This window comes from Ranitomeya variabilis, chromosome 2 (assembly GCF_051348905.1).
Source record: "Ranitomeya variabilis isolate aRanVar5 chromosome 2, aRanVar5.hap1, whole genome shotgun sequence".
NCBI classification, from domain to species: Eukaryota; Metazoa; Chordata; class Amphibia; order Anura; family Dendrobatidae; genus Ranitomeya; species Ranitomeya variabilis.
Window position 1 is genome coordinate 49,834,526 of NC_135233.1, and position 19,861 is coordinate 49,854,386.

At 42.2% G+C, this 19,861-nt stretch overlaps 1 protein-coding gene across 1 annotated transcript; it reads left to right on the forward strand.

Annotated features, from left to right (window-relative positions):
* Positions 1-846: 846 nt before the first annotated feature.
* LOC143803655 (amino acid transporter heavy chain SLC3A1-like) lies at positions 847-18,798 on the forward strand. Its single transcript, XM_077281435.1, has 8 exons — positions 847-1,512; positions 5,438-5,617; positions 5,703-5,857; positions 6,529-6,654; positions 9,511-9,630; positions 12,725-12,849; positions 12,940-13,163; positions 18,770-18,798. The coding sequence occupies exons 1-8, from the start codon at positions 1,095-1,097 to the stop codon at positions 18,796-18,798; spliced, it is 1,377 nt and encodes a 458-aa protein (XP_077137550.1). The 5' UTR covers positions 847-1,094.
* The last annotated feature ends 1,063 nt before the right edge of the window (positions 18,799-19,861 follow it).

The window sequence follows — 19,861 nt, forward strand, 5'->3', positions numbered from 1 at the left end:
TGGAAGTAGTTTCTGCTCTGCAAAAACCTGAGACTATTAACCAGGCCTCCCTGGTTGAGCTAAGATATTATTTGAACTGCCTTATAAGCTTATCTATCTGTGTTTGGACTAAGACAAGGATTTATTCGTGTCAAGTACCCTCAAGAATAATTGTGCTTCATAGACTTTCTGCGCGATTGCATTTTCCTCTGAAGTTTCCTGTAGACTGCTAAGCTGCGTTTAATATTTACACCAAGTGTTGTGAACTTGAGTTTCTCTCTGCACCTGTTTGAATCACCATGTGATAATATAGACTTTACCACTTATAAAACTGTGTCCTGTAGTTGTCTTGTTCCACGCAAAGAGTCTCCCCTATAATTATTACAGGAATCATCTGAGTCGCACCCCAGAGGAGCAAAAGACCCCAACCAAGACGCCTCTGGAAAAGAGCTTGAGTTTCCTGTTCACTTCAACTATACTTGCTACTTGAGTTGAGCACATCCGAGCGTCCGACATACTTGATTCGAGTAATGAGAACTTGAGCATTTCAGTGCTCGATCAGCACTAGCTCACACTCAAAAGTGTAATGAAGAATTGGTAGAACGTAAATAAAATGGCGCAATCTGCACGTTACCTTACAGTTTGCTCTAGCTTCATCGTATCTTTGTGCAGTCATTCAGAACAAGACTAAGTAACTCTAATAATCAAAATATTTGAAATTCAAATCCATCTTTAGAATGGAGCCATTGTGTGCCCTTCATCAGGAATTTATGTGCATCAAACAGCCATTGTTCTCACTCGGAGAGAGCACACTGCCAAGAATGACTTGTACTTCACTATGTGTTTCCTAGCTGCAATGAACAGACAAATGCTACTCCTATCATCGCCACACTACAGAGGGATTGCAGACACCCAATAATCCAGGTCGTTATGCAGCTGTGGTCCATCAATGATTACCAGAACTTTGTATTATTCTGCCTCTCTGTACCTTGACCTACGATCAGGTATTTAAAGGGAATTTGCAGAAGCTGGCTTGCAGACCTCAGGTAAACTTTGCTTTTTGATCATTGCCACAGCTGAATGTCTGTGGATCAGAGACCGGCTTAGCTGTGACTATGACTGAGGAGGTAAATGCAGTTGAATTGAAGAAGACAGGAGTGGAGAACAATGGCTTTGTTGCTGATCAGGGGAATGATGAACATTCGATGTCAGGAAGCAGGAAAAGTAGCAAGACCGGAGACCAGATTTACACGATTAAACTGGATTCTCGTGAAGACCCATTCCCCCTGAAGCCATATGCAGGGATGTCTAAAGAGGTTCTACTACAATTTTCAAATAAAGCATGCTACAAAGTGACCCGAGAGATTCTCTTCTGGCTCATCATCATAGCAACACTGGCCATTATAGCAGCCACCATCACAATTATTGCCCTTTCTCCCAAATGTCTTGACTGGTGGCAGAGAAGTCCAATTTATCAAGTGTATCCAAAGTCCTTCCGAGACAGTGACAATGACGGCTCTGGTGACCTTAAGGGTACGTGTTATGTTACATATTTTTATCAATCTCAAAATATATATATTCTGTATATTTTTTAACTTCTCAGTGTTTGTGTTCTAGAAACTGAAAAACAATTCGTAAAGGGTGTATGGTAATGAATGAGAGTATTTGGGCCTAATCATAATAACCTTCTCACAAATCAGTCACCCAGATGCAGGTTTCCAACTTTTACGAAGATTATTTCACGGTATGAGTGTGCTATATCAGAATTTTCTTAAGGGTCGATGCTCGGTAAGATGAACGGTCGTAGTCGTACCATTGCTGAACATTGCACACAGAGATGTACAGTATTATAGGGAATTTATTGAGTGCTCATAGGATAGTGAGACATTGGGCCAGTATAGTTGGAACGTAGAGTTGAGCAAGAATGTTGAAAATTTGTGTTTTCATGGCAGTTTTGAGCTACTTTGCCAAAATGAGAAGAGCTCTCGGAAAGCCAGGAAGAGGTGTGACTTCTCTTACTCCAGAAATGTTACTCCAGTCCATTACTGAGAAGGTGGGCCAAATTCATTAAGCAGTGTGCGTATAAAAATGAATTTGGCCATGGAGATGCACAGGGGCCCACTACCACCTCCAAAGCAGCTTCTCCCATAGACATAACTATTGTACCTCAAAGGGCCCATATACTGTTTTTGCACAGTGGTCTCTTTTCTATCTGTGTCCACTCTGAATTCGGCACATCTTATTTTTGTTCAATCCTATATGAAACACAAGTCTTAATCGTTCCAAATTAAAAAAAATGTCCCCAATTTTTCGAAACACATGACCTACCGAGAGGCAAAAGAGTATAACCTGTGCTATCTGCTCGCTAAAGCAATTACAAAGCCGAACAAATGCAATAAAAAAATATGTGTTTCACGACTTCCGACATCTGAGCTGAACAGGAGAACCATAAAGTCGAAAGAGTTTAGAGGTTGGATCGGAAAATGTTATTTGGGACCATAGTTCTTCATAGTCTTAGAGGATCACATGCTTTTTTTAAATCTCAAAAAGTCATATAGAAACAACGTCTGTTTACTGCCATGAAAAATTTAATGCACGTAGAAGTAGGTTAGATTTCGACCACGAACACAAAATTTTCATACCGTGCGCTAAAATGAGGAAACAGCTCCGTAAAGTTGTAATTATACAGTGCAGATTTGTTATACTGGCTGGGCCTTATGGAAGTTTGTCAGGTTAACCCAAAGGACATATTTGTTGTAAACTGCCCCCCAATTTGATTGAGTAAACTTACCATTCTGAAAGGGTTAAAGGGAACTTTTTACCATGAACATGATGTCCAATCTACCCACATCATGTTATAGAGCAGGATGAGCTGAGCAGATGGATATATAGTTTTGGGTAAAAAAAATTTTTTTTTTCGGAGCGCTTGTATTTTATTGATTGAAAGCCCTTGTTATTCTGGTTCTAGGAGTCCAGTGGGCGGGGTTACTTAATATTTTACCAGCCCTTCCCTATAGGAGCATGCATAGCTGTCAGTCAGTAATTAGGACCACCCTTTGGACTTGCAAATATAGAAAGTGCTAAGATTTAAATGAAGTTATTCGGAAACCTTTCCACAACAATATAGATCGAAATGCTGAGCAAATTTGAAGTCATCTAATTATTTTAAACAATGTTTTTAGAATTTGGACTTTTTTAACATTGTCCCCTGATGATCAGGGCCAGCGGATTACAGGTATACTCCAACCTGGTTAGTAAATAATCCCAGTGGATTAGTGCTGTAAAGTACAGAATGGCCGTACAGGGCGCACAATCGGGATGCCGCATGATGACATTACAGCATTTGTATTGGGTTTATTGTTTTATGACGGGACATGTCTAGCTGAAAGGCTTTTACTAGGATTATCTTCTCAAATAATTAATAATTATGTTATATTCTTTTTTTTTTTTGGGCAATTCCTTGATTTTTCCAGGATCGAATTAATGGGGACAAATGTTCTGATATTGTTGATTTATAGGCTAAAAAATATACATCCCTTGCACATTTATGGTCCCTTAATAAATAAAAAATATAAATGCTGGATTGACTGGAGGGTAAGAACTTAATTACACAATTTTAAGGTAGTTTGAACTAAAATCTTGAAAACATCCCTATAAAAAAAAAAAAAAAAATTCAGCTGATAGTCACAGGGTTGAACTTTCCTAACCCTGAGGATCTGGACAACATGTAAATGCAATACATTGACAGAACAGGCAAGCCAAATTGAGAGAGCTAGCTCTTAAATCTTGAAATGAGGACACTCTTCTTGGTGGTCCTATACCCATATAAACCGGTTGGCTTTGCGGGTCATTCCTGTAACAAGAAAAAAAAAATCACATTTCCCTGGAACATATCTTTATATAGTGAATAGGGCAATTGCAGCCTTATTCATGGACCTTGGTATGTGAAAATCCACAAATTAATTCAGCAAAGTGCCAAAGTGTTTCACCCAGAAGTTCTCTTGGCTTTGTCAGGGGACCTAACAACACATGGTGTAGTGTGGTTAGTGGCTGCAGGTAGAACTTATGGCTTACTGCTAATTGCCAAGCAGCCCTTAGACTGGCCATTGCTTCAAGTTGCAAGTACAGGTGCAGCCTTCAATTAGTGGTAATCTGCATACACTACCTGGGGTCACGAACAATTTTGTAGTGACCCTAAAAGTGAAATAGAGACAAGTTTAGAAATCTGCCATAATATCTCAAATACAGTCTCCACTGAATCTCATAAAAGACACCACCAAAAAAAATATATACGGACGCTGTATGATAAACCATAACTAAGGTTTTGTAGCAATGTTAGCATCCATATAAAATACCTGTTGAGTTTTCAACCTGTAGAGCCCAAGCCCCCATGGTGAGGACAACCGGCCAGAGCTCCTCATGTGGGGCTATCATATGTAAGTGATGTTCTCAAGGTGTAGATTACAACTGCACCCTGTGACTGATATCAGCAGGTTGGAAGGTACAAAAGTTGGATAGGTCCACCAGAAGAGATTGGAGAGAGCCTAGCCTTTACCTCAACAATGGATCCTGAAGGTCCAGTGAAAGACAACCTCTATTTGGAGGTCACATTGACGCACTCACTTACCACCAAGGTGGCATGATGCCCATTTAACATACTACGTCTTATTGGTGATATGTCCTCTGTGGTATTGACAACAAAAAAAAACTTGCGGTAAAGATGGTGGGTAGTAGGGTTGAGCGACCTTGACTTTTTTAGGGTCGAGTCATGTTTCACGAAACTCGACTGTTGGAAAAGTCGAGTCGGGCGAAATCGGCCGATTACTGCGCAAAGTCGAGGATCGGCCGGAACACGAAACCCTATGCACGTCAATGGGGATATATATATTTTTTTTTCTCTCTCTCTCTCTCTCTCTCTCTTTCTCCGTCCCAGCACAGAAAATTTCGTTTTACACATTCCAAATCGCTACTGCGCACAAGTGATAAAATGATGATAGGGCGTGCATGCCTAACCCCTATGTCATCACTCTGCCCACGCTCCTTCTTTGGCTGTAAAAATGGCGCTAAACGCGTTATACGAAACGCGACTTTGGCGCCAAGATCGCGTACCGCATGGCCGACCCCACACAGGGATCGGGTCGGGTTTCATGAGATGCCGACTTTACCAAAAGTCGGCAACTTATGAAAATGAACGATCCGTTTTGCTCAACCCTAGTGGGTAGACCAAATCATTTTCTCGAATAACTAAAAGTATCTTTGGACCATTACTGGAGAGGGAAAAGGATTGCAATCTTTGTAGATGTAAAACCCCTATAATTTTACAATGAAAAAAATAAAATTTTATTCACATTTTCCACCTTTCTCCCACTCACCTCTTTAGCTCTTATGACCATTTTTTCCTCTGGTCTACTGTTTTGAATAATATTCATAACATCGAGTTGGTTTTAAAACTCTTTAGGAGTCCAGGAAAAGATTGATCACTTTGTGTATCTGGATGTGAGCACTGTTTGGGTTGCTCCTTTTTACAAGTCCACGCTGAAAGACTACAGATATGCTGTCGATGACTTCCGATCTGTTGACCCAACTTTTGGGACCATGAGTGATTTTGAGGACCTACTTGCTGCTCTTCATGACAAAGGTGATTTACAAGCTTATTCCATTGTCATTTCTTAAACCCTGATTTACCTACATCTAAACCGTCACTATGTCTTCTTATCCAATAGGTATAAAACTAATCATTGACCTAATCCCAAATCACACCAGCAATAAACACAACTGGTTCCAGTTAAGCAGGAATAGAACTGAGAAATACATTGACTACTATATTTGGCATGACTGTGAATTTACCGGAGGCCAGGTTACCCCTCCCAATAACTGGGTATGTTTAAAAAAAAAATCCACATACAGTACATCTATGTAGTGTAATATTGCCGACATTTAGTCTTTGCAGAAACTTGGTCCTCGTTGGCTATTATAAGAGATCATGTAGCCCAAAACCATTGGGCACTTGTGAGTTTGTCAGCAAGAAATGACTGGTCAAACAAGCATTGGTGCAACATTGGTGTAGCCAATTAGTTCAGTCCGGAACCATGAGGACTTGAACAAGCAGGAATCTCAGGAGCAGTAGGACAGATGAAGCGGAAACCAGCAGGGAAGAATGAAAGTTGAAGCACAATGTGCACAATTGGTGGAGCACACCAAACAGGACTAGAGTCTCAACCCCAAGACCCAGGTGTGTTCATTAGTAGGCTTGAAATACTGTAGTCCTAGGGAGATGATTTCATAGAGTCACACCAGGCAACTTTCAAAATCCGATGTGGAGCACAACAGAGGATAGCGGCCTGAGGGGAAGGAAGCGAAGCCGGAGATAGGTGTGTAACAGCTACACGCTGAATATTATTGGATCAGACTACAATGTGTATACCTCCAGCTACATTCGGAGGCACATTGCATTTTTAAACATTTAATTGGAGTAGTATTCCATTCATATAATAGTGCCTGTTAAAAGTGCACCATTTTTCCTCATAGACCTTAATCTGCCCATTTCAGGTGAGCGTGTACGGAGACTCTGCCTGGGACTATGATGAAGTAAGGAAGCAATGCTACCTGCACCAGTTCAAAAAAGAGCAGCCAGACTTAAATTTCCACAATCCTGATGTAGAGAACGAAATATTGGTAAGTGGATATACGGTATGTAATTGGTGAGAACCCACAGCCCTGTTATAGGAGCAGGTCTAGGCGCTACCTCCATAACTCAGGAGTCAGCAGTGATAAGCTCTCGGGCTGGGTCCACACTGCAGCTTGGGCCGTGCAAGCTGTGGTTAGTAATTACACAGCGGCAAACACCCTTAGTATTAAAAACATACCAATTCCCACTCTGCATCCACCAGGAAAATATTTTCATGACTACTGGTGGCACTGTATGAGCAGCTGCTGGTCCAAATCAGATGGTACTTAATACACTGGTAGAGGTCTCCATTAATTCGCATGGAAACTCTCAACTAGGATTTATGTATTGTCAATGGGCAAAGGTGAGAAAGCCACTATCAGAAACCTGCGTCAGCGACTTATCCCCCTGAAAACAGAAGGATCAGCCATGTGAATTTTACCTGCCCGTCCCTTCTCTCCCCCATCATCTTCAAAAGAGGGTCGTAAACCCACCGGGAACAGCCAACTTTTATCTAGTTTGTACAGAGGTCTTAAAAGCGGTTAAAACATGTTATCTAGAAATTATCACAAAGTGCTTGTAAAAACAAGAAACTTTACACTTAAACTCTTCTTCTTAAAAAAAACAAACCTCTCCATTCTCAAGAACGGAGGGATTTTTAATTTAATAGTGTACAGCTCCATGCCAGGGTCAACGGCCTCCTCAGAGGATCCTTGTAAGGGCTAGCTAACGCTGGTGGGATCGCTGGATTGGGCCATCTCTAGTGCCTCTGCCTTCCTCCTATACTGCAGAAGCAAAGCTGCCTCTGCTTGTAACAGTGGAAAAAGGACAGTTCGGGACAGCAGTTCAGCCATGCCGCTGGCCACCTCAGAGGATCCTTGTAAGGGTTGTCTGAAGCTGGTGGAATAGCTGGAGAGAGCCAACTCTCGTGCCTCTGCGTTCCTCCTATACTGCAGAAGCAAAGTTGCCTCTGCTTGTAACAGTGGAAAAAGGGCAGTTCGGGACAGCAGTTCAGCCATGCCATCGGCCAGAAATGGCACTCTTCAGGAATCGGTCCATGTTTTGCATACAAAAAAAATCACTGAATGAGGGATTGTCCGGTCTAAAAAATAAAAATCCACATAAAATAGTTCAACTTTTCCTGTAGATAAATTATGAGATCATCTTGATTTCACTCCAATTGAGATGATGACAGGTGATCAGTCCTGTCCAGTATCTTTCCCGGTGTCACATGCTTTCTATCACAGGATGGAGAATTAGCTTTAAAAATCAGAAAGGTGAATAAGTTTCTCTCTCAATCAGTTAAATAGGTGCGTGAATAACTCGGAAAGCCGATGAACTTTACACCTGCCGGTTTTCTCATTAGGCCATAATTATAAAATTAGTCACTGTACACGTTCTTCAAACTGCTGACAAGTCGTCCAAGAAACCTTTAAAACTATGAGACGAGATTGGCTGATTGATAATTATTAACTTTTAATTGCCAATTTGTGTCACTCATATAAGAGAATCTCACGTTATCTCCGCAAAAGAAACTGTTTTAAAGAGTAACTAAACATTTAGCAGGTTTTTTATTTTTTGTAATGCACTTTTATTGCGTACATATTGGCCCGAGTCCGGGTCCTGGTCCTCAGACTCCACCGATCTCCCAAAAAGGCAGCTAAGAAGAGAGAACTCGGGAGGCCGGTCCTGTCTGAGCGCTCACACAGAGCAAAGTACACCGTTCAATAAACAGGAATAACTGACTGAGAAAATCTATTTTCATGTACCCAGTAAGGGAATTTTTGAGTCAAAGGAACTGTCCTTTCTTAAGACTTGTGAATCCTGGCCAGTCCGTACATCACAGCACCTACTTGGATGTGTGAATGGGGCTTTATAGATCACTCTGGACAGGGTCAATAATACTAGTGAATGATCAACACATAACGTAGAATAAAACCAATAAATACGTACTCTGCAGTAACTAAATAATTAGATAGAGCAATACGTGTAAAATACACAAGGGGGTAATTAGCGGACACTCCTCTGATCAAGAAAACGTAAAAAAAAAAAAGCCATCCCACCACAACAAGACGTTCCTCATCAGGATGGTCCCTAATTCTAGTTTCTCACCTCGCTACCTGCCTGCAGGCCTCACAATAGACGAGGGTAGAGAAGGACCTGGGCCTGACTGTTTTACGCCTGTCTGTGAAAGCTAAATAGACAAGCTGCACAGCCCAAACAGGACGGGAGTGGTACACCCCTTATGTATAGAGTACAAGGAACGAAAGCAAACCTACAAATAGAACTTATATGAAAAGGCGTGCTGCTCATAATAGTTAATTGTGAAGCAAATACTTCATCGCATCTAGATAGGTTGAATGCATTCTCGCTATTCGGCTCTGATGATCTTAGCTATTCATGACCTACTGACATGTTTCACCAGAACTGCCTTCTTCAGGGGTTACGAGGCAGTAACATTGCAAATAAGATCCATTTAATTCTATGGTAGTTGCAGAAACAGGAAGAAGGCAGCCCTCTTGGAAGTTTATGAACTCCTTTCCACCTCTGGCCACTAATGACGAGCAAAGATGCTCAGATAAGGCGTTATCTGCCATGCTCAGGTCCCAACCGAGTGACTTCGGCGCGCTCAAATAATATGTTGGAGTCTCGTGGCTGTCAAACCGCTGGGTCATGGAGCCACACGACTTCTGTGATTACTAATGAGATGTTCCAGATAATGGCTTAGCTTCAGGTCTCCATAGTTTACTATTTATGTCTACGTCGTTTTTTGTTTCAATGTTTCACCAGATGGAAATTAGAAGGATTATGTCTCCATCGATACCGTTCCCCCCCCAGTAATTACATAAATCTGTTTATCTCAGGATATTATAAAATTCTGGCTGGAGAAAGGTGTTGATGGTTTTACAGTCGATGCTGCTAAGTTCCTCCTGGAAGCAGAACACCTCCGAGATGAGCCTCAGGTCGACAAACTACAAGATCCGGTATGTGTCGTGTCGCTGCAGTTTCGACATAAGCAGTGAGAAGAAATGTTACATTGTTCATAGTCATTAAGCAAAAAAATAATAATAATGGTAACAGATAAGGAAAGTGTGTCTGGAAAGTACCTATATACTGCTCTTCAACACTACGCCAGAACCGTGACCGCAGGCAGATTGGTAGGAGAGAGGAATGTAACTCTACCATAAAGTTAGGAAGTTACAATTAAAACATGACCTATTCTTTAAATCAGGTTTTTGTGTTAAATTTTTTTTTTTTTTATGGATTTTTTTATGGATTTTCTTTTTTCTAATATCACAATCTGTATTAAAAATAACAAAGAAATCTTCCAATTCTTTTTCTTTACTATAACTTCCAGTTATTTCAGGAAACCGCACATGTACATTAGCCACAAGGAACAGACCCCGACCCATATTTTGTATTGAAGCATCTAATGAGCGTGTGCAAAGGTCATAGTGAAGGGAGCAGAACAGGAGGAGCTGTTACATCATCTATTGTGATTGATGGATCATGTTTTACCTGCCATTGTAATCATATCTGTGATTGATAAGGAGCCTGCCTAAAACTTTTCCTAAAATGGACAAAGTACAACTCTAAAAAAAAAAAAGAATGCCCTAATGGCCAGTGTGAAAATTGCAAGATTACTAAATATATATATATATATATTATATATATATATTTTGTCAATTTTTCTTTTTTAAATACATGTAACACATGAACCTGATTTAGACAATAGGTAATTTTCTGATGGTGCCTTCGCTTTAAAAGGCAGTCAGTGTCCACCGGAAGCCGTGCGGTAGCCAATTGGGCAGTGATTGATATCAAATCTGTGTTGCTTCGTGCAAAATTAATATGAAAAGATTTCATTTCTATATAGGCGCTGTTGACATCAGACGTATAGAATGGAAATATTAAATATTAATATTAAAGGGAATCTGTCAGTAGGAACAACCCTTCTAAGTTGTCTATATGGACATGTAGGTCATAGGAACCTGAATAAAATGATAATGTCATAGCTTCAATCCAGTGTCTTGTTCCAGAGAAATCCACATTTTTCTTAACATGTAAATGAGCTGTTAAGATCTATAGGTGGGACATAGATCTCCCTGAGAATCTGCCTCCAGAGCTTATTTTAAATGAAAGGGGGGGGGGGGGGGGGGGGAGTTACCTGTGTGAGACATGTAATAACTGATAGTCTGCTCTACATATCTCTTACTCACATTCGTAATGGGTAACGTTTCTCCTTATGGAGAGTGACATACCATCTCTGGCTTGTCAAGGTGAGGAGGCTTATTCGCCGTGCAATGCTCCTCTGGGAATTTAAATATGCAAATTGCCTCTTCTGAGAAAAAGAGGACTTAACTTTATAGCGCCACCTGTTGGAAGTAGCGATCCTACAAGTCACAATCAACCCTTTAACGAGTCGTGCAATATGACTTAGGATTAAAGCCAAATCAGTATCTCAATTCGCAGACACGGTGTTTCGGGCTGTTGGCCCTCGTCAGTGCGAAGCCTCCTTACCTTGACAAGCCAGAGATGGTATGTCACTCTCCATAAGGAGAAACGATACCCCTTAGACCCCAGTCCAGAGCCTCTCACCTAGCCAAATCAGTTCTCATGCTTCGCACTGACGAGGGCCAACAGCCCAAAACACCGTGTCTGCGAATTGAGATACTGATTTGGCTTTTATCCTAAGTCATATTGCACGACTCGTTAAAGGGTTGATTGTGACTTGTAGGATCGCTACTTCCAACAGGTGGCGCTATAGAGTTAAGTTCTCTTTTTCTCAGAAGAGGCAATTTGCATATTCACATTCGTAATGTCATCATTTAAAACAAGCTCTGGAGGCAGATTCTCAGGGAGATCTATGTCCATCCCATAGATCTTAACAGCTCATTTACATATTAAGAAAAACATAGATTTCTCTGGAATAAGACAGGGGATCTTATATACCAAGGTATCATTTTATTCAGCTTCCTATGACCTACATGCCCATATAGACGAGATAGGAGGGTTGAGCCTACGGACAGATTCCCTTTAACCCCCTTAGCCAAAATTACTTACATGTATTACAAAAACTGATGACGATGCCTATAAATGCAGCAAAAACCGAAGGTATCAGGGTTTTGCTGCGTTTTTGGTGTAAAAACCTTAAGGAATCATGATTTTTTGGGGGGGCGAACTAAATTTTATCAACATGTACAAAAGACAACAAAATGCAGCAAAATAATGCTGAATATAATATGTATTGAAAAAAAAGGAAAAAAAAAATTTTTAAAAATCAGATTCAGCAGGCGGCGGCGCCTGTGCTGCAGCATGATCGCATCTATAATCTGAATTATTGTGTTTAGTGATATATATTTATTCTGAAAAAAAAAAAAAAAAAAAATGGTGCCGGTGATCTGATAAATGCTACTGCGCAGGCACTGTCGGAGCCATTTTTTATTTTTTTTTTCCAGAATAAATATATATCACTAAATACAATAATTTAATGCATATTATACATGTGATCGTGCTGCAGCGCCGGCGCCTGCCTGCTGAATGTGATTTTTTTTTTCAATACATATAATATTCAGTATGTAAAATAGGGGGCAGGTCACTGAAGGATCAGTATGAATAGCTAAGCAGACCACCAAATAAAGCCCCCCAGCCACGCCCATAGCCCCACCCTCAGACCGCCCTGGAGCACGAGAATCTCACTAGCTGAAAATAAAGCTTAAACAACAACCACAAGACAGATTTCATCACCAGGTATCATTGTAACATGTTGCGTGAAAGTCCCTAAAGATTCCACCCGTGCTGTCCCCATCAGGTCTGAATAAGTTAGAATACTTTTTTTCCTTTTTTTTAAAGGAGTCTTTCTTTCACAAACAGATGTCCATTGGCTGTCATTGCAACTCAGCTCTGTTGGAAGTGAATGTGGCTAAACTGCAGTACCAGACAGAACCTGTAGGAAGGTGTGGCGCTGTTGCTGAAAGAAAATTTATGTTTTTTAGAATACTGGACAACCCCTAAAGGAAGGAGCTTGGAGATATTCAGTTGTGAATAACTACAATATCTTCTGTCATTTCATTTTAGAGCACAGTTTTATCCTACGGAGACCTGTATCATGATTACACAACCACACAGGTCGGGATGCACGACATCCTGCGAGATTTTCGTCAGACCATGAATACATACAGCAGAGAACCCGGACGTTACAGGTAACCCAACGTACACGATGTTACCCCTCCGTGTGCCTTCAAATAGATTGTTTGCAGTTTACTCACACAGGGCGATTTTTTTTTGTGCAGATTTATGGGCACCGAAGCCGATGATCAGAAAACAGTGGCAAAAACAATGATGTATTACGGCAACGCCTTCATCCAGGAAGCAGACTTTCCGCTCAATTTCAATTTCAGCCGAGACCCCAAAGATCTTCCGGGTGCCGGGCGTACTGCGCGTGCGCCCGCCATTTTTTCCCGGAAAAAAGATGGCGGCGCCCATCGGGAGCCACGAGGAGCACCGGGGGAGATAGGTGAGTATTGGGGGCCATCGGGGACACTATTTCTCTGTCCTCCGATGTGCGATCACATCGGAGGACAGAGAAATTAAAAGGCAAATCGCGTTTTTTTTGTTTTTGCGACCGCCGGTAAACGGTTAATTACCGGCGATCGCAACTCGGGGGTCGGTAAAAACCCCCCGAATCATGTTCTCTGGGGTCTCGGCTACCCTCGGCAACCGAGACCCCAGAGAAAATGCGACTCTGGGGGGCGCTATTCACTTTTTCCACAGCGCCGTTAATTAACGGCGCTGTGGTTTAAGTACCCTTAGCGGCCGCCGTTAAAAGGCGTATCGGCGGTCGTTAAGGGGTTAAAATAGACTGGGGAGGAGGGAGATAAAAAGGGAGAAGAAAAAAAAGCAAAATGCTGGAATAACAAACAATGGGTACAAGTGCAATAATGAATCCATCCCTTGGTGTTAAAAAAAAATAAAATATATATATATATATATATATATATATATATATATATATATATATATATATATATATTATTTTTTTTTTTTATTTTTTTTTTCTCTGTTTGACTGTTTTGATAGGTATAACTCGTGTTGGATATTTTTATTTTGGCGTATTTACAGAATAACTTAAACGTAAACAACATAACGACTTTAAAGGAAACCTGTCACCAGTTTTGGCCGATATAAGATACAGCCATCACCTTTCGGGGCTGATAAACAGCATTCCATAATTCTGTATATCTGCCCCCAACCTGACCTGTAAGAGAAGAAAAATAACTTTTATACTCACTTATGGGGCGGTCCGATCCAAGGGGGGTGTCACTCTTCTTGGTCCGGCGCCTCCTATCTTATGACCGCCGCTTTCTTCGTGTGGATGACATGTTGCTGCATCATCCACACAGGCTCCCTGGACAAAAGTGTGACACCCCTTGGACCGGAGCACCCCACTGGTGAGTATAATAAGTTATTTTTCTTCTTACAGGTCGGGCTGGGGCAGATATACAGCATTATAGAATGCTGCGTATCAGCCCTGAAAGGTGGTGGTTTTAACTTATGTCGGCCAAAACTGCTGACAGGTTCACTTTAAAGAGGGCCTTTTACCAGTTGAAAAGCCACCAGTTTTTGCTCACGTCATTGCTGCTGCTAACTTCAATCAGGTTTTTATTTTTTTCTTTATACTTTATGGGACTTTTTATTTACTGCTGCTTTTTAGGCTATGTTCCTCACTTGCTGCTTGTATGCTATTTATAAGCTTTTTTTTTTTTTTTACACTACTAGCAAAAGCTGAGATTTAAGAAATCTCATACACACTTTTTTTGCCCTGTTCTTTTAAATCTGCAATGTGGTGTTTTTTTTTTTTCTTCAGCGTGTTTGCTGTTTTTTTTGTTTTTTTTCACCAATAGAAAGCATTGAGAAAGTGAAAAAAGTGACTAAAAATGCAACAGCATTTTGCGATGAATAAAAGTAACTTTACATGTACTGTAAGGAAAAAAAAAAAAAAAAAAAAAGCGCACATGTAATCCACACCCCAGAAATGCTGCAAAAAAATCAACAAAAATGCTTTTTGTTTCTTGCCAAGAGAGTACATTTTGGCTGTAGGAAAAAAAAAAAACACTGCATGGGAAAATAGCATTATGGTCTTTAAAATGGGGTGTGGCTGACAGGATTCTCTGGGGAGGGTCTTAAAGGGAACCTGTCACCCCGGTTTTTCATTCGGAGATAAAAATGGGCCCTCTTCTTTTTAACATATTTATTAATGACCTTGTAGGGGGCATTCAGAGTAGAATTTTATATTTGCAGATGACACTAAACTCTGCAGGGTAATCAATACAGAGGAGGACAATTTTATATTACAGGATGATTTATGTAAACTAGAAGCTTGGGCTGATAAATGGCAAATGAGCTTTAATGGGGATAAATGTAAGGCCATGCACTTGGGTAGAAGTAATAAGATGTATAACTATGTGCTTAATTCTAAAACTCTGGGCAAAACCATCAATGAAAAAGACCTGGGTGTATGGGTGGATGACAAACTCATATTCAGTGGCCAGTGTCAGGCAGCTGCTACAAAGGCAAATAAAATAATGGGATGCATTAAAAGAGGCATAGATGCTCATGAGGAGAACATAATTTTACCTCTATACAAGTCACTAGTGCGACCACACTTAGAATACTGTGCACAGTTCTGGTCTCCGGTGTATAAGAAAGACATAGCTGAACTAGAGCGGGTGCAGAGAAGAGCGACCAAGGTTATTAGAGGACTGGGGGGTCTGCAATACCAAGATAGGTTATTACACTTGGGGCTATTTAGTTTGGAAAAACGAAGACTAAGGGGTGATCTTATGTTAATGTATAAATATATGAGGGGACAGTACAAAGACCTTTCTGATTATCTTTTTAATCATAGACCGGTGACAGGGACAAGGGGGCATCCTCTACGTCTGGAGGAAAAAAGGTTTAAGCATAATAACAGACGCGGGTTCTTTACTGTAAGAGCAGTGAGACTATGGAACTCTCTGCCGTATGATGTTGTAATGAGTGATTCATTACTTAAATTTAAGAGGGGACTGGATACCTTTCTGGAAAAGTATAATGTTACAGGGTATATATATTAGATTCCTTGATAAGGCGTTGATCCAGGGAACTAGTCTGATTGCCGTATGTGGGGTCGGGAAGGAATTTTTTTCCCCATGGTGGAGCTTACTCTTACCACATGGGTTTTTTTTGCCTTCCCCTGGATCAACATGTTAGGGCATGTTAGGCTATGGGTTGAACTAGATGGACTTAAAGTCTTCCTTCAACCTTAATAACTATGTAAATACCGCTACATAGGGCATGAGCTGTGCTTTACAAAAGTGTTTTTTTTCTACCCTGATTCCCCACCTAAGCTGCCAAAATTACTTACCAAAGTCGCTGTTTTCGCTTGTCAATCATGCTGGTCTGGTCATAGGGGCGTGGTGACAAAGCTGTTTCTTCCCCCAGATCTTGCTTAGGTTTCCGTTGGTGGCGTAGTGGTTTGCGACTGCGCAGGTGACGAAAAACAGCGCGCTCTGCGCTATATCCCTAGTGATCGGTGGGGGCGGCCATCTTCCTGTGGCCGCGCGTGCGCAGTTGGAGCGCTCTGCTGCCCGGGGCTTCAGGAAAATGGCCGCGGGCTGCCACGCGTGCTCAGATGGAGATCGCGGCGGCCATTTTCCTGAATCCGAGATGCGAACTCTGCTTCAGGAAAATGGCAGCCGCGATCCCCATCTGCGCACGCGCGGCATCCCGCGGCCATTTTCCTGAAGCCCCGGGCAGCAGAGCGCTCCAACTGCGCACGCGCGGCCACAGGAAGATGGCCGCCCCCACCGATCACCAGGGATATAGCGCAGAGCGCGCTGTTTTTCGTCACCTGCGCAGTCGCAAACCACTACGCCACCAACGGAAACCTAAGCAAGATCTGGGGGAAGAAACAGCTTTGTCACCAAGCCCCTATGACCAGACCAGCATGATTGACAAGCGAAAACGGCGACTTTGGTAAGTAATTTCGGCAGCTTAGGTGGGGAATCAGGGTAGAAAAAAAACACTTTTGTAAAGCACAGCTCATGCCCTATGTAGCGGTATTTTTATCTCCGAGTGAAAAACCGGGGTGACAGGTTCCCTTTAAGGCTGCTCTGCATTGTGAGCAACTCCCCTTTGTAAAGACCATAACTTTGTATTAAATATCAAGGCCCAGATCTCTGGAACTGTATGGCAAAACTAAGAAGGGGGGGAAGCAGTAAAGGCAAAAACTTGTGAAACCTAATCTTTTAATGAATTTGGTAGGGGGAAAAAGATTTGCTTTAGCTACAAACTTTGCACCTCCCCACAAACACTGTGCAGAAGTTCCAGGGTGTCTAAGGGCTCATTTCCACTTGCGAGAAACACGTCCGTGTCTCGCATGTGAAAACCAAGCTGTGGCGCCGGCACTCCGGAGCAGAGCGTGCGGCCGCATAGGAACACATGGAGCTGCACGCTTCGCTCCGGAGTGCTGGCGCCAGAGCTTGGTTTTCACATGCGATACACGGACATGTTTCTCGCAAGTGGAAATGAGCCCTAAGGCAGTAAACTGGTTAGAACAAAATTATTTTTTAATCTTAAACCATAGACTGCCTCATTACAGATAGCGTTTGTTTAAATTTAGGCAGATGTAGTTGGAAGTGTTTGGCACTTTTTTGACATACAAATGTAAACCGAGCCTTAGATTTGGTTACATAGTGCTGATACAGTCTGCAGAGTCATACATTTAATCATTGCTCACCAGTGTCATAACATGAAGGTTTTGGGCCCCATTGCAAAATCTGCGTGAAGGCCCCTCAACTCTCGGGTGACTTTAATGATATTCTACCCTTAGGCTATGTGCACACGATGCGGATTTGCTGCGGATCCTTCCTCGCAGAAACGCTGCAGATCCGCACTGTGATGTACAGTATAATGTAAAGCAATCGGATAAAAAAAAAAAAACTGTGCGGAAAAATCAGTGCAGAATTGCTGCGGATTTCAAAGAAGTGCATGTCACTACTTTTGTGTGGATCTGCAGCGTTTCTGCACCCCTCCATGTTAAAAATCTGCAGTGGCAAAATCCGCATCAATTCCGCATAAAAAACGCACAAAATCCACGGCAAGTCCGTGGCTGTGGATTTTGTGCAGAAAATTCTGCACCTCTTTTCCTACGTATGCACATAGCCTTATGAGCGACTGCAAACTCTGCACGTATGCCTGCCACTCATGTTGAAAATCTTATTTCCTCCTGAAAACTAAAGTCTGGAACAATAATTCATATTGGATGGTTGGCCAAGAATGGCAGGTGTGACAGTATTCCAATCGTTTTGCCCATCTGAGGTGTTTTCCACTTTTAGCAAACTGACCCCTACAGCTGTGAGGCACGTAAAATAGCCAAATTGGTCTACTCCAGTTTCTGTTTTGACGACAGCTATGACGTAATATTGACAGTGCACATTACCGCTGCAGCCAATCGCTGAGCTCATTGTATCTACATCAGCAACGCCATTGTGCTCAGCGATTGCCTGCAGCAGTGATTCCCACTAGAAATCACTGCTGCAGTCGAAACAGAGATCTGAACGGTAGCGAGGGAGGGCGAGTTCATTTGAGGCCCACTTGGCAAAAAAAGGAAAAAACCCTTTTAAGGCTCTGTTTTGGGTATGCCGTTAATTTGGTATCTGTCTGACCTCTAGTACCCCAATAACTAGAATTGGGATAGTCTTGGCCCCTGCTCATGCTTTCCAGTCAAATGAGTAGAGCCGACTCCAGTTTGTCCAGGGAAAGTTTGTAAATGGGTCATAGGGTTAGTTCTCAGGATTAGTGGAGGAATCCCAGAGGTTGTGTTCCCACTTATGGTAAAATTGTGGTTGTGAAATTCTATCAGGTAATGGGATGGGAATAACCTATTAGGGCTTGGAAATCTGCCGCTTTTTCTGAAAATCTCATCTGCACGCTACAGAGAAAATCATCATTTTTAATAGGCTGGTGCTACAAACGTAACATTGTTACTCTGTGCTGCATATACTGTATTTGCCACAGATTTTTCACTGCTCTCCAAAGGGCGAAGTCTGTGGTATATCTTTATCTGCATGTTTATTGCAGATATTGCCGCGGTGGAAAGGGACATGTGAATGTTCACTTTCTGTTTAACCCCTTCCAGACCAATCCAGTGCCAATCCGACCTGTGATGCATATGCTGTGTCACAGAATGATCGCGTCCCTGCAGATCGGGTGAAAGGGGTTAACTCCAATTTCTCCCGATCAGCAGGGGGAGTGGTACTTCAGCCCAGGGGGGTGGCTTCACCCCCCCCATGGCTACGATCGCTCTGATTGGCTGTTTCACTTTCACTTTCAACAACCAATCAGAGCGATTTGTAATATTTCAGCTATGAAAACTGGTGAAATATTACAATCCAGCCATGGCCGATGCTGCAATATCATCGGCCATGGCTGGAAACCCTGATCTGCCCACCGCCACCGATCTCCTCCCCAGTCCTCCGTCCTGTGCTCCGCTCCCCTCCGTCCGCCTGTCCGCTCCGAGCCTCCCGGTGTCCATCCGTCTGCTCCATGGGCGCCGCCATCTTCCAAAATGGCGGGTGCATGTGCAGTGCGCCAGCCGAATCTGCCGGCCGGCAGATTCGCTCCAGGTACATTTTGATCACTGTGATAGGTTTTATCAGTGATCAAAATAAAAAAAATAGTAAATGACCTTTATCACCCCCATAGGTAGGGACAATAATAAAAATAAAGAAAATATATTTACATTTATTTTTCCTCTAGGGTTAGGGTTAGAATTAGGCTATGTGCAGATTTGGCTGCGGATCCGCGGCGGATTGGCCACTGCGGATTCGTAGCAGTTTTCCATCAGGTTTACAGTACCATGTAAACCTATGAAAAACCAAATCTGCTGTGCCCATGGTGTGGAAAATACAGCGCTGCAACGCTGCATTGTATTTTCCGCAGCATGTCAATTCTTTGTGCGGATTCTGCAGCGTTTTACACCTGTTCATCAATAGGAATCTGCAGGTGAAATCCGCACAAAAAACACTGGAAATCCGCCGTAAATCCGCAGATAAAACGCAGTGCATTTTACCTGCGGTTTTTTCAAAAATGGTGCGGAAAAATCTCACACGAATCCGCAACGTCGGCACATATCGTTAGGGTTAGGGTTGGAATTAGAGTTAGGGTTGGAAT